The following is a 14,956-nucleotide window of genomic DNA, read 5'->3' on the forward strand; positions in this document are numbered from 1 at the left end:
TCTGCAGTACTGATTTGCTCCACTTCTATTCGCTCACTTAAAGAACAAAAGCTAATCACATTTCCAGTTCGGCATGTCACTCATCATGACTAGCAAAACAGAAATCTTGCTCTCCTCTCTAACATGTCATCTCTAGATCATACAAGCTGATAGAGCCCTCTTTTCCTGCCTTTCACAATCCCCCTCTCCGCCCTCTCTCTTCACCGTCCGCTGTGCAGACACTGGTGGGGCGGGCTATGTGTTTGTGCTGTAGATCAGTCTCTCGATTTATCAGTGTCCTCACACCATACAAGACTAATTGCACCATTGCCTCTCAGTCAATCACCTCTTTCTCCCACCAGATGGGTTTGTCTTTCCTTAATTAATTTAGATGGGCATTCAGCGAATTGCTTTGACAGAATGGAGAGGACTCAGGCCCTCTCCAGAAATCAGGTGGAAGTGCAGCGTGATCACATGAGTCAAGGTATCATTGAAAGACAGTTTTCAGGTAAAGTTGCATCAAAGCACTGGTGGTGAAATTTAGTGGAATGCATATAGAGTAGTTCACATTTGTTTTTCTGTCTGATTACAATTTGTTTATGTTTGTTTGTTTGTTTGTTTGTTTGTTATGGATGTACCATGCCACTGTATCATGTGAGACATCAGGGGCTATCAGAGCTCATTTTCGCCAGTGCATTTTCTCTAACAAGATCACCCACCTCAAAGGTTTTATAAATGCCAACCGTTCACAGCAGCAGTAGAAGGAGCATTTAGTAAACAACATCTGGACAAGTCTGATAGCTGTGTCACTGTAGATAACAGTGGAATAGTGGCACATGGCAGGAATGCTAGACGCGAAGACGCATGAAACATGTGGAATAAGCAGCATTGCTGGCCTCCATACTACTGTACGTGCATCTTAACTTAATGGCAGCCCCCTCACATTGCAGTTAGTTGTTTTCTCCGATGATTTTGTTTGACTGGCTGCTGCATGAGTATGAAAACATCCTAGGACAACAATCTCACCTTTATTTTTTAAAATTACAGTGGCAGCGTGACAAATGTCGTGGACTATAATGGTCGTTCACACTGCAGTATTTGGCAGTGTGCTCTACTAGGCCTGGCTAAGGAGTGAATAATAGGCTTTTCCTGGCTAAACTATAATGTATGACATTTTCAGTTTAATGAAATTCATGAAAGGAAGATACATTGTGGTGAGAATAAGATGTTCATAAAATATTCTGTGCATAAATTTATGATCAGCTACCTCTTTTAACAGAACAGCTACAGACCCCAGCCTTGCACTGTACCGGGTGGACAGAACGCGAGTGTTCTACCATCTGTGTAATGGTTAGTCACCCCTGATTTGTGTCCACTGTAATCTTTTTTATTTTAGAAAGCCTGGCATACTATTCTCCAAGGGCTCTTCAGAATAATGTGCTCTGAAGTCCTCCAACTGAACACATCCCTTTTAGCACCTGTGAGATTTTTTTCACAGTGTCTGAATCAACAATCTGGCCTCTGGTTCCTGGCTTGTGTTGTGTGGACATTAACAGGCTGAGCTGTGTAATGTTCTGACTGTTGGATGTGGATCAATCCTGTTAATCATGTTAATTTCTTGTCAGTGGTGAAGCTGCCTTGTTTCATATCAACTGTAATATCTGTCTGAGAATGAACATTTGCTTTTGATGTATGACTAACCTGTTCCTCTGCTGCAAGGCTGAAGCCATTTACAGGAGTTGTTTCTGAGATTGCCATTGCCTCTGAATCTTGTATTGCCTCTGAATGTTGTACCAATGACACAACAACTGTCCAGCACCATTTCACATTCAACTCCTTCTGAGCCTTTTATTCAGACTCTAAATTAGTCCTCTAGTTTGTTCTAAGAGGCTGTTGCATTCATAAAATAGAGGCTGACCACTTAATGATCTACTTATCAGACTATAAATGTGGCACCCTCGGTAGGGGAAGAGAGAGACTACGGCACCCCTGGGTTTAACTCTAGAGCACAGGGGAGCTCTAATAGCTAAAGAGTGTGTTCTTCTAAACGGACTAGATATCAGAACATATCTCATATACAAATAAATGTTTTTATTTCTTTTAGTTTAGCAGCAGGTAATCATAAACGCAGACGACAAAAAAATGCCATAATGACTAACATTAATAACAACTAACACAGCCCACACGTTAATTACTATTACTCAGCCACAGAGCAGGAGAACGCTAGTAACAGTCAAAGCTCTACTAGAAATAAGAAAACACAGAGAAGTACGTTGTTATCACACACACACACACACACACACACACACACACACACACAAACACACACACACACACACCACAAGCCAAAAACAAACAGCGGTCAGTATGGACGTGCAGGAACAATAGATCACACTCCCAGGAAGCCAGCAGTCCTCCCTGTTAAGCTGCCCCGCTGCCCGATCCACCTCAAACACCGGCTCAGAACAGAGGAGAAACACTGTGCTTTCCCAGCCTGGCACGGCACACCTTGCCCCCGGAACAGGTAGAGTAGGACCGAGCGGCCTCTTCCCACTCCCTTTCAATATCTATACACATCAGGTAAACCCAAGGAAGCCCCGCCCCTCCCCTTTCACAGCGCAACATACAGTATGCACCAAGTCACCACTGGGTGTACAGGGATACCGTACCACATAAATAAATGATCCGATCATACTTTACACCAAAAAAATATTGTCTTTGGAAGATTTCAGAACTCACAGCAATCTTAACATTTATAGAAACAAAACACTGACACTGGACACTGAATCTATGATCATATTTATTATGACTGGCGCGCTAGCAAAGCGGCAGACATATACTGTAGATTAATTCAGAGTCTTAGTTCCTCTGGATTTCTTTTTCTTCAGTGAATTCAATGATTCCCAGGACACTAAAAGATCAGGTTGCACAAAACTTGGTGTTTTGTGCACCTCACAAGGATGACACAGGACCACTGCTTTTTGTTTTGATCTGTCTCCCACCCGCCGCACCAGGCCCCCTGAAAGGAAGGTAGTCCAGACACAGGTTGTTGTGAATATCTCGTGAGCCGTAGGGCCTGGATGACCAAATTAGTTTTGCATGTTGGTCTCTAGGGTCCATGATGTCAACACACCCCATAATCATTCATTTGAGCTATAGCGCCACCTAGTTAGAAATGAAAAGGCAAAATGAGGCATTGTTATCACAGGTAGTGACTTGGCTGACAGGTTCAAAAGTGCATGATATTTGAAGTGTAGGATCATTGACATCCTCTTAATGCATGCATACGGTACACATGCACACACACAAGCACACACACACACACACACATAAACACACGCACACACATTCACACAAACAGGCACGTACGCACACACACACACACACATATAAACACATGCACGGAGTACAGAGGAGGGATGGAGTACGAGATGGAGACAAATTTACAAGCTTGATTTGGTTTTGCAGAGAGAATGTGCAGGACTGGGTGACGGTCATATTTTATACCACTCTGCGGTACATCTAGTTATTTATGCTGTCCATCAGTTCCACTAATATCAAAGTGTCTAACACAGTCACTCTCCACAGGCAGACCAACTGTTGATGTAGGCCGATCAGGTGGGATAGGGGATATCAGTAGGGGTCAGGGGCAGGGGGCTTCCGTCCCAGCGGGTGCTCTGATCAGGGGGGCAGTGGCGGAGCAGCTGGAGGTGAGGATCTCCAGAAAGAAGTTCCAGCTGTCTCAGCAGCTGCCAGCACGCAGCCAGAGGCCAGCTGTGCTCTCGCACCTCTGGAGGCCGGTACACTGATGTTTGTGTGAGTGAGCGTGTGTGTGTGTGTGTACCTGTCTCTGTCTGTCTGTCTTTGTGCATGTGCGTGTACGTATACGTGTGTGTGTGTATGTGTGTGTGTGTGTGTGCAACTGTGTGTGTGTGTGTGTGTGGGTAGGTGCATGTTCTCAGGGCCGTTGGATCTGAAGGGAGCACACAGTGCTCTGAGCCTGGGGCCCCAAGTGCCCTGTTGCTTGGGGGAGACGCACGCTGTGTGGGACTGCAGCATGGCCCGCTGGAGTTGTTGTCAACGTTTAGTTTAGCTGTGTGGCAAACAAACAAACAAACAAACAAATCAAAACAAACAAACAAAGATAATGACTGAATGCAGAAGTAAGGTTCATTTTTCAGTGTTGTCCACGTAAATTGACCATTAGTTTTGGGATAAAACCCTAATGGTTGCAAGCAATGTGCAAAGGCTTGCCTGGCAAAGTGCAGCATCTGGCAGGCTTGATGACAATCTTCAAATTAAACAATATGTTGTACTTCTTCAGCATTCTTGATTACTGAGCCTGTGAAAAAATGCATACACAATCGGCTATACATGGAACTCTTATACTAACATCGCACATGTGAAACCATGTAAGCAACAAAGAAATGAAATATGTGTGTGTTGTCTTTCCTCTTAGGGGACAGACGCACTTGCACCTTGTATTGTCATCACTCCTCTCTCTCTCGCTCACTCCCTCTCTCTCTCTCTCACAGGCACAGGCACATACACTATAACTCTCCTTCACTGTAAGCTGCAGTCGCATCCCTTTATGCTGACTGTATCACAGTAAGATCCCTACCTCATCCTTTCATGAGCAGTCTGTTTCCCACTCTTCTGTATTCAAGCCACAGGCTCCCATTAGTCCCAGGGTGCTTTGGAAAAGATTCTCAGCGGATTGCGCGTCTGTTTAGTGCTGAGATAAACCATTTGGCATTTAGATAAACCAGTGGCTTATGGCTCCTTCTATGCCTTCAGCAGACAGTGTGAGGGCAAAATCGCAGGGTGATGTTTTCATTGGAGGGTCTTAGGTCAGTTTCCCTTCTAAGACCAAATGATTCAGGTTATAGAATAGATTCTATTCGTGAGCTATTAGGACTTCTGTAGTTATGAATTTTCTGAAGGGGGCTGGACTTTCCTGCAATATAAGGCAACATGTCCTGTATTTATCTAGAAAATTCATTTGAAAAGAGATTAGAATACATTTTATTTGGTGGAGAGCTGGTCATGATAATTAAAGCTTTCAAAAAGCTCAAATAAAATTGGTATAAACATTACAAACAGGCATCAAGCAGAACCATACTGCTCATCTTTTAAAAATACAGACATAAAGGCATGGTTTAATTACAATAGATTTTTCAAAACTTTCCAGTTTCAGACAGAAATCTAAAGCTTCAATTACCCATTCTTGTCGAAGAAATAAAAACAGAGAGATGTTCAAATGGTGGATGATGGCTTCATGGACACATTTTAAGTCATGTCTTTTCTAAACAGGTCCAGCTCTTTTCTGTAAAAGTATTGTGTAGCACATAGACTTCTACAGTATATCACATCAGTATAAGAAGGGCATCAGTGAACTACTGCAATTTATCCATCACAACCATTTCAGGTGCATTCCTAAATACTTCTAGTGACATTAGATGGCAATCCCAAGTGTATGGTCTTGGTCTGTGATCCACACAGGGCTGCTGCTGTGTGGCCATGTGTCTGTGTAATTGGGGATGAGAATCGGCAGGTGGGAGGGGGCTGTGTTTGGAGGCTTTGTGGGACCACCCCAACACCTCTTGTCCACAATGCGTCTCGGGTCAGTCAGTCTGGTGAAGAACTCAGTGACTTTTGGGCTTGGCTCCCACTTCAAAGTTGCCTCACGAACAAAGTGATGGCTATTTATCTTTTTATGTGTGTGTACATTACAGGCACATATTCTTTTGGTGTTATTTAGCTGACACATAAGCATAAAATAACACTGTTATTCTGAAAATAGACACGCACACAATGTGCATGCTCAATGTCAAGCTACTTTTGGGTGTGCGGCAGCAACACATTTAGGAGTGCACTCTGGAGACAATTCCTCCTATGCTGTAAATGGCGTTAGCCTCAGGCTTTGTTAATGTATCTGTTTTCTGTCTCAGCTTTGGAGAGGGAGGAGGCCATCTGTCAAGCGCAGAGGTAGCCTCGAATCATTAGCCGTGTTCAAGTTCAACTCCAAATGACCTTTTGCAGCAACGAGAGGTGCCGGTGGCAGCAGGGGCGGGGATGCAAACGCTGCTATGAAGTTGTACACTCTCTACTTCCCGTAGTGTAGACTTGGCTAGACTTGACCATGTGACGAATCACGAGGCACGGACTCGCACGGACTCTTGTGGATATGGGGAGGCATCTAAACACCTGCACACACGTCAGGGATGTAAAAGCCAATTAGGGCAAAGACCTGACGTCATGAAGGCAGGGTCTAGGCTCCGCTGCTCTCCGCAGTACCTCCAGACCGGCTGCTCTTTTGCGGAGCAGCCGCCTGGCCACGCCTTGCTCCCGCGATAAGTTGAGGCCATGTGATACCGACTGCCGAGTCGAAAACACGCCCATCTAGACCATCGTGGACAGATTTTTAACCACGTGCATCTTGTGCTGCGCAGTTTTTGTGCTGCGCAGCCAACTTGAACGCGCCTATTCTTCTCTCTGCATGTGCATGTGTCGCCGTGTTCCCGTTTACTGCCGAAAAAACACCCTGGAAAAGAGTCCCACAAATCATTGGGGCAGATGGTGACACCTCCCACAGTCAGCTGGTTATAATGGCGAAGGGATGGAGGTTGTCAGACGGCAGACGGAGCTGACAGGTAGCAGCAGGCTGTGGGGAGAGCATCCAGGCGTGCTAGCAAGAGCTCCACAGACTGGATGGCTCTGGGGGGACCCAGGTGGATGCGGCAGGGGGTGCGGGGGTGAGAGACGTGGGATGCCAGTGGGCTGGTGGGTGAGAGACGCCAACGGGCTGGCACGGGAAGCAAACGCAGTGGCACCTCACACAGCTGTCCTGCCGAATGCCCTTGTTTGTCAGGGCCTGCCCTCTGCTCTGTTACGCTGATGTGGCTGAGAGCCCTTCTTCCGTCTTGTGTGATTATTCATGAGTGGGCACAGATTAACAACAGCTGCATGTAGGCGCACATGGTAGTGTGTGTGTGTGTGTGTGTGAGTGTGAGAGAGAGAGAGAGAGGGGGGGAGGAGAGGGGGGAGTATACTGATCTACTGTGCAAGTCAGTCCATGTTTTTGTTATTGCTATGCAACCTGCCTTGCGAGCTTGTTAAACAGAGTAAGCATCGCCATTTACTCACACATTTCACACTCTTAGAGGGTTTTCTCACTCATGTAAGAGTTTCCCCAGAGGCTTGATCCAAATGTCCTCTCCATATTTCATAGTTCATTGGAGAAATGTATTTTAAGCTTGCAGTAACCTGAAACAAGTCTACTATATCAGTGTGTGCACAACTGAGTTTTTCTTTCATATAGCCAATATGTTTATCAAGTTATCTCACAGCCAATTAACATCCATAAAAAGGGTTTCATGCATCAGTCTCTCTCTCTCTCTCTCTCTCTCTCTCTCTCTCTCTCTCTCTCTCTCTTTCTCTGAGCCTAAAATACCAATTTTAAGAATAATTTGAAACAGACACCCTGCTGTTATCCTCCAAGACCAAACAGCATTGCCTAGAGCACAGTCTTCATGTTCAAATACAGAGAAAAAAGCTAGCACTGTTCTAACATTTGAATTTCAATCAGGCAAGGTGTAATAATTAAATGCTCTTCTGAAAGGATGTCTCTCAAAGGGAAATAGGCTCATAGGTGTGTGGAATTATAAACACGTCTCAGGAGCAAAGAGATACATTTGAATCCTATTACATTGTCATTTGTTTTAATTAAGGTTGTGTGAATAATTAATTCTCCAATTCTAACACCACCCCAATGATTCTGTGGAACAGTAAACACAAAACCAGAACTGCAATATCGATGGTCCACTTGCAATCAACTGGATCATCGATCATTCAGAAAAATCATGATATTTTTGGGGCAGTAATGTGATTATCTGTTTCTGAAGAGAGTGAGACGCAGATAAATCAGCAATAAATTAATGAGAACATAATAAATGAAAGCAATAATAAATGAATATCAAACATTCCGTTGGCAGTGCATAAACATGAAAAACAAGTTTGTCTGTCTGTGTGTTTGTGTTGAAATAGTGTTGCTTTTGCTATGCATAATCTTAATGCTTATAAAGGAACAGCTATGTTATCAGAATTGTGCCCCGAGCCTGAATGAACACATCATATTTGTGTGAAAATGTAGCCGTTTGTTTTGTGGGAAAAAAAGACTCGGCAGAAGACAGCCTTGCTGGATCAGATGGTGTTTGTCGAAACCTGTACATGCCATGGAGACGTCAGCAGAAGCCCCTGCTGTCCAACCCAGTATTTATACAGCTGCAGCACTAGTAGCAGCAGACATGGAGATATCATCCTCCTGATATGGTCAATAGTGCATTGATGGATGCTTCTATTATCTCTTACAAGACAAACTCTGCCTCAGGTTGGCCTTGCATGGGATCAAATGAAGTGGTGGTCAGCTCTTCCCGTGTAGTGATTTTAGCTGAATAGAGATAGAGAAAGTTGAATGGACAGGTATTATATCAGCTGTCTCTGTCGATCTGTTATGCTAACCAATGGGCGTACTTCTCCTTATGCACCTCCCCTATTGGGAATGACCAGTATGGTTGTCATGGCTTCTCTTCTCTTCTCTCTCTCTCTCTCTTTCTCTTTCTCTCTCTCTCTCTCTCTCTTTCTCTCTCTCTCTCCTTATCTCTCTCTCCCCCATGTCACTCCCACCCTTCTCTATTCCCCATGGCAGTTATCCCATAAATGTGCAGAATCCAGTTAGTATGAGCTAAATAACAGTAACAATGTTAACAGAACCTGCATGCAATATCTGCATGCTAATCTAGTTTGCCGTGTGTCTCCGCATGTATGCTGTCATCTGTTTCCAGTGGGAAAGGGCCAGGTCCCTGCTCCCTTGTCAGCCATTAACATTTCTTGGGGCTTCTCTGTGTCGGTTATCTGGCACAATTAGTGTTATTAAGGAGCCTAAAAAAGGAGAGGTTTAACTCAGCCTTTTACTCTTCCTGTGTGTTAGTCAGCACTGTTTGCACACAGAGCAGTGAAATGTGCAGCTACTGAAGACATTGGCAAGTATTGTAAACAAATGGAACCATGTTTTTGTCTCCCTATTCTCTTTTATATAATGTTAGACTCTTGTTTCAAAGTGAGCTGTCACACTTTGATGTTAGTTCATATGCTGTGGTTTCTATTTCATTATAAATAACAAAGCTAATGGTATCCTGAAGAGCACAGTAAAACCTACGCCTTCGTAACTCGCAGTTACAAGCATCTCATCTTTTTCTTGAAGTTTAATCATGGTGTATTTTGAATTCTTTAGACATGACACCAATCAAACATTTAAAAGGCACATTTAACTTCTTAGTAGAATTAGCAAAAAATGCTTTTTAAAAAAAAACATATATATATATATATATATATATCCTTTCATCTTTATGTATAGGCCTATTTGTTATTTCCATCATTAGATCATCCCAGAATCTGATTCTAATCTACAGAGGTTAGCACATACCTCTAATCCAGGTTTTCATTCAGAACAAATGCAGTGTTACTATGCAAGCCCCATATGGTACATACATTCCACATGCCCATGTCAGTCTGTAAATATGCACAACCTCTATTTCCATTTTTTTCTCCATTAAGCGTTTGCATAGTATGCAGTAGGAAGTACAGCATACATACCTTTAATAGAAATATGTCAACTATGCTATGTGCTATATGATAGTTTATCTAGTTTAGTTTGCATTAATTTGCATTATGATAGATTAAATTAAATTATGATTAGGGACTCGGGAAATGGGAGTTATCTATATTATATCATGTATGCAGTAATTTATGTTTATTTCTGTTCCATTGTAAAGCTAATGTTTGTCTATTTGATTATTAATAATGCATGCCTATATCTAACAACAAGCTGGTGTGATATTTCATTGGAGCTAATGGCCGTCCGGCTGTATATACAGTAGCAGTCAGGACCTGGATCATCATTAAAGCGACACATGCTTTGCTCTGTTATGGATAATGGTTTGAAAGGCTATATTAAAGGCTCTGACCAGAATAACTCGGTCCTTTCCTACCAAGGGTTGCTGCAAATGACGTCTCTCATGAGCCATCAGTGCCCTTCACTGATAGCCTTAATTAGCTTAAACAGGTAATTGCGAGAGTCGCTGGTGAGCAGTTCCCGTCGGAGATGAGCGCTCCGGGACTCATCCGCCGCGTGATCATTGGGATTTCACACTCTATCTGCTCTGACCCGCTGCTTGTGTGCCCCCGTGTGTGTTTTCCAGGGCGTCGCACTGGCCTCCCTCTTCTTCATCCTGGTGTCCATCACCACCTTCTGCCTGGAGACCCACGAGGCCTTCAACTTACCCAAGACCCACCGGGAGAACGTGACGACGGGCAACGTCACCGTGGAGGTGGTCACCCACCAGATGATCACCACGCCGGGGCTGATCATGGTGGAGGGCGTGTGCGTGGTGTGGTTCACCTTCGAGTTCCTGGTGCGCGTGGTCTGCTGCCCCAACAAGCTCCTCTTCCTGAAGAACACGCTCAACCTCATTGACTTTGTGGCCATCCTGCCCTTCTACCTGGAGATGAGCCTGAGCGGCATCTCGTCCAAGGCGGCGTCCGACGTGCTGGGCTTCCTGCGCGTGGTGCGCTTCGTGCGCATCCTGCGCATCTTCAAGCTCACGCGCCACTTCGTGGGCCTGCGCGTCCTGGCCCACACGCTGCGCGCCAGCATCAACGAGTTCTGCCTGCTCATCATCTTCCTCGGCCTCGGCGTGCTCATCTTCGCCACCATGATCTACTACGCCGAGCGCATCGGCGCGCACCCGGGCGACCCGCGGGGCACCAACCACACGTGCTTCAAGAACATTCCCATCAGCTTCTGGTGGGCGGTGGTGACCATGACCACCCTGGGCTACGGGGACATGTATCCGAAGACGTGGCTGGGCATGATGGTGGGCGCTCTCTGTGCCCTCGCTGGCGTGCTGACCATCGCCATGCCCGTGCCTGTCATCGTCAACAACTTTGGGATGTACTACTCGCTGGCCATGGCCAAGCAGAAGCTGCCCAAGAAGAGGAAGAAGCACAATCCCAACCCGGATGTACCGACAGACTCGGCCTCGTTTGGGAAGTCCGACTGTAACTCCCCTCCAGACAGCACGCAGAGCGATACGTTCCCTCTGGCTGCTGAGGAGAACAGTGGACGTAGCCGCTCAGGTAGGCAGAATGTATGGTAGAGGAAGATAAAGTCTAGTTCTCTCATATGACTTGTGTCAAGCAATGCCAATCAAGTTAGCCTCCCACTCAACCAATGGTTGCATTGCTATTATTTGGTTATACTTCAATTGAAGGTATCTACAGTACATGAGTGACATGACACTGTCATGATCTTGTCAAAAACATTAAACAAGTCAAAAACGTTTATGACATAACGTTGTCATGACAATCTATAATGTCAGTCTACAATGTTAGTTTTTCTAAAATTATAGAAGACACCATCATGTGTATAAAACATACAAAAGTTTATTTTTTCAAACAATTTAGTACACTGTAGTACAGTTTACAGAATTCAGTACTATTCTGCCTATGTGAATATCAAAATAAAGAGCTTGCATGTAAACTATTAATGAAAATAAAACAATATTGTGTTTTTGAAGATCGATATAGTACTGCCAAATTAAATATTGCAATATCAGAATAGATTATTATCGATTTTTTCTTACAACCCAATTAGCACACCGAGTTATAGTTTGCGTTCTTATTTCTCTAATGCATTTATTTTATAGTATTTGCTAGAATAAAAGGCCTATACTAGCAATTTGCACATCTCAAGACATAGACAGAATGTCTCAACTTTTTCATGCATGCAACTCCTCCATGCACTTTTGGTCTATTTCTATTGGTCTCTTCAGACTCCAAGCAGAATGGGGATGCCAATGTAGCCCTGTCAGAGGAGGAGGAGTGCGGCCCGACTCAGCCCCTGTCCCCCAGCGAGAAGTGGACCCTGCGCCGCGCTCGCGCCCGCGACAAAACCAAGAAGGAGGCCGCCTGTTTCTTGCTCACCTCCGGCGACTTCACCTGTGCCACTGACACCACTGTCCGCACAGGTACCGGGAAAGGGGAGAGCAACGTATAGGACAGCCTCCTGTAGCTCCATGACCAATAGCACCAGGGGCAGTTCTACAGGCATCACGTGCCCTTTATGTAGACTCCAAGGCAGATTTCCACCCAGTTCCCTTTCGTCACCACCATCCCATCAATATCACTAAGTGTTTTATTGACTTGTATCGACCGTATGAGTAGAAAGAAATGTTAAGACTGCACTAGGTTTGAGAAATTGAGATTTTTTATTTATGGATTCGTTTCAAATTGGGTATTTAAAGTTTAATCCCAGTTGGCTTTCTGATGTCAAGACAGTGAAGAGCACCACAGTACTTTAGATTGAGTTATCAACAAGTAAGAAAACAATACTAAAAATCCCTCATTTGTCCATGACTTCATCATCATCGCTGCCTCTGTTTTCTAAATAACCCATTCTAGCATTCAATAATGAGCATTTGCATTCTGTAATGAGCTTTGCCATACTTTACCTCATTTTCCACCTTGTGTGTCGCTCACGATATGATGGGAAGTGTTGAGGGGAAAAAAGGTTGACTCTCTGATGAACATCAGAGTGACAGCGAAGCGCAAAAGCATACCGTCACACTAGGAGACAAGTGGCTCAGCTGATTCTTCTCATTATCCGCACTCCTCCGTCACAAATCTCTCTTTGCCTCAGCAACTTCTGTGTCAGCCCTGAGATTCCCCAAAGCTTTATTACAGACAGAGAGAGAGAGAGAGAGAGAGAGAGAGAGAGAGTCTATTTCTAGGGGTATGTATATCTGAATGTTTGAGCCTTCCTCTTTGCAGCATGTTGTTTGCTATCGGCTGATGAATGAATTCTTGTGAAGATTGCATATAGCGCATGTAAGATGATAACGTCAGGAGCCCGTGATTGGACTAGAGCTTAATTAGCATCCCATGGCGAAAGCAATTCATGATAAGATGAAGAAAATCACTAACCGCAAACCTGGAGCAGGAACATCATTGGTTTTATAGCTGTAGAAGTCACTTCCTGAGAATGCAATTGGCTGTTTTTGTAGTGCAGTAAAAAATCCATATGTATTGTCTCTGGGGCCTGCACCATTCAAACATGCAGGAGGGTGTGCCAAAGGGCAGCTCCATACCACAAATTCTCCTTTGCGTGGAACATTGGATCACATTCATGCATGTCATGTCCAGTGTAATGTGATCTAGCCTGTAACCAGGGAGACATGAAAACAATGTGGAGATGGCCTCCCACCCCCACTCCTCCCAACACAAACACAAGCATCAGGAGCGCGTGTCCTTGACCAGACTTTCAAGCCTACACATCCCTAATATTTATAGCAATTAGAATTAACTGTGGAGTCTTTTGAGAACTGAACAGCAATGGGAATTGGTATGTTATACCTTGTTGGTTATTCCACCAGACTGTGATGGAAGACAAAACATTGGATCTTACCATTTGTAAGTGCTCCATGTCCTGTAATAACTGAGAGGTGGTAATATCTGTGATCCGTGACAGTGTCATTAAATTGTTCCATAGTAATGTGAGAAGTGACTTTTTTCCATAAAGTCTCAATAAAACATGACTCTTTTGTCTTAATGTACACCCTCACGCCATGTCTTTGCTATCATGTCACATTAAAACGGCTTCTCCTCATTGCCTTTATGATTTAACCACTCTGCGGGAATAAAGAAAAAATAATTAGCCCCCAGCTCGTCTCTCTGAACGTTGCCTAAGCTCGCCTCCGTGCGACAGACCGTCCCACGCCGTGTCATCGCATCAGAGAGACGGCGACAGCCCCTCAGCGGCTCTCGTGTGACGAGCGTGCAATTATGCGGCGGGCCACAGTCAGCCACTGTTGCAGCGAGTCAAACGGCAAACGTCAATAGCGGCGGTCTCGCCGGCTCCTCGTCAGCTGTGATGTGCTCTTACTCCCCGAGCGGTAGCTCGGCTTAATTGTCACTAATAGGCTTCCGTTAGCGCTGCGGGCCGTGGCTGAGGTTCTACTCCTCATGCGTGAGCCATGATACTGCCAACCAGGGGGCCTGGTTTGGAGCAGGGAGGGCAGACACATGCTGGCTCGCCCCTGGGCCTATACTGTGCATGGAGGAACATGTAGCTGTTTGATACCAACGGGGCAGTTGGCTGATTTTATGCAAGTGCATCCTCTAAACATTTCCACATCATACATGTGTGGGTGTGGGTGTGTGTGTGGGTGTGTGTGTGTGTGTGTGTGTGTGTGTGTGTGTGTGTGTGTGTCTGCGTGTGTGTCTGTGTGTGTTTGAGTGAGTGAACAAGATGCCCTTGCTACCATCACACATTATGTGGCTGAGGTGCTGAGGTGACCACTGTAACTTGAGGGTGGACGGCTGTGCTGGGGCAGTGTTGGGGCAGGCTGGAAAGACAGCACAAGGGATTTTTGTTGTTGTTGTGTATTAGAGTGTCCACTCCCTCAGAGGGTTTTCTCTGTGAAGACAGCACTTTTATTCCGTGGCAGAACATGTCCCACTTCCCATGGCATCGTCATGTTCACATCTCCCTGTCTCTCAACACATACGGCATGTTCTGCATGACCCAATGCTGTCCTTTGTATCCTGAAAGCAAGTGAACATCAAGTCTTTGTAATATTTGTGGAACCTCAGGTGTGTTTGACTATGTGATTTCTCCGATGCTGTTAACGTTGTTAACATGTTTGGTTGATGTTGTTAATGTTGTTGTTGAACACGGTTGTCAGTCTCCCCCTCATCAGTTTCTCAGCAATATTTTCAGTCTGCAGTCAGCAGTTTAACACCTTGCATTTGTGAACAATAATGTTGAAAGTGTGCAATATAAGGTCAAGTCTTCATGCTTATTGATGTTTTTAAACACACACACACACATACAAAAAGCGAAATGTGATCATATAACGTG

At 44.8% G+C, this 14,956-nt stretch overlaps 1 protein-coding gene across 1 annotated transcript in view; it reads left to right on the plus strand.

The window, feature by feature from the left end:
* The window catches only part of kcnc4 (potassium voltage-gated channel, Shaw-related subfamily, member 4), a 14,180-nt gene extending 821 nt beyond the window's left edge, over positions 1–13,359 (plus strand). Inside the window, 2 exon segments of the mRNA XM_062540478.1 lie at positions 10,239–11,175; positions 11,871–13,359. Coding sequence (XP_062396462.1) covers positions 10,239–11,175; positions 11,871–12,094 — 1,161 coding nt within the window. The 3' untranslated portion in view covers positions 12,095–13,359.
* The last annotated feature ends 1,597 nt before the right edge of the window (positions 13,360–14,956 follow it).

The sequence above is a fragment of the Sardina pilchardus genome, chromosome 7 (genome assembly GCF_963854185.1).
Source record: "Sardina pilchardus chromosome 7, fSarPil1.1, whole genome shotgun sequence".
NCBI classification, from domain to species: domain Eukaryota; kingdom Metazoa; phylum Chordata; class Actinopteri; order Clupeiformes; family Clupeidae; genus Sardina; species Sardina pilchardus.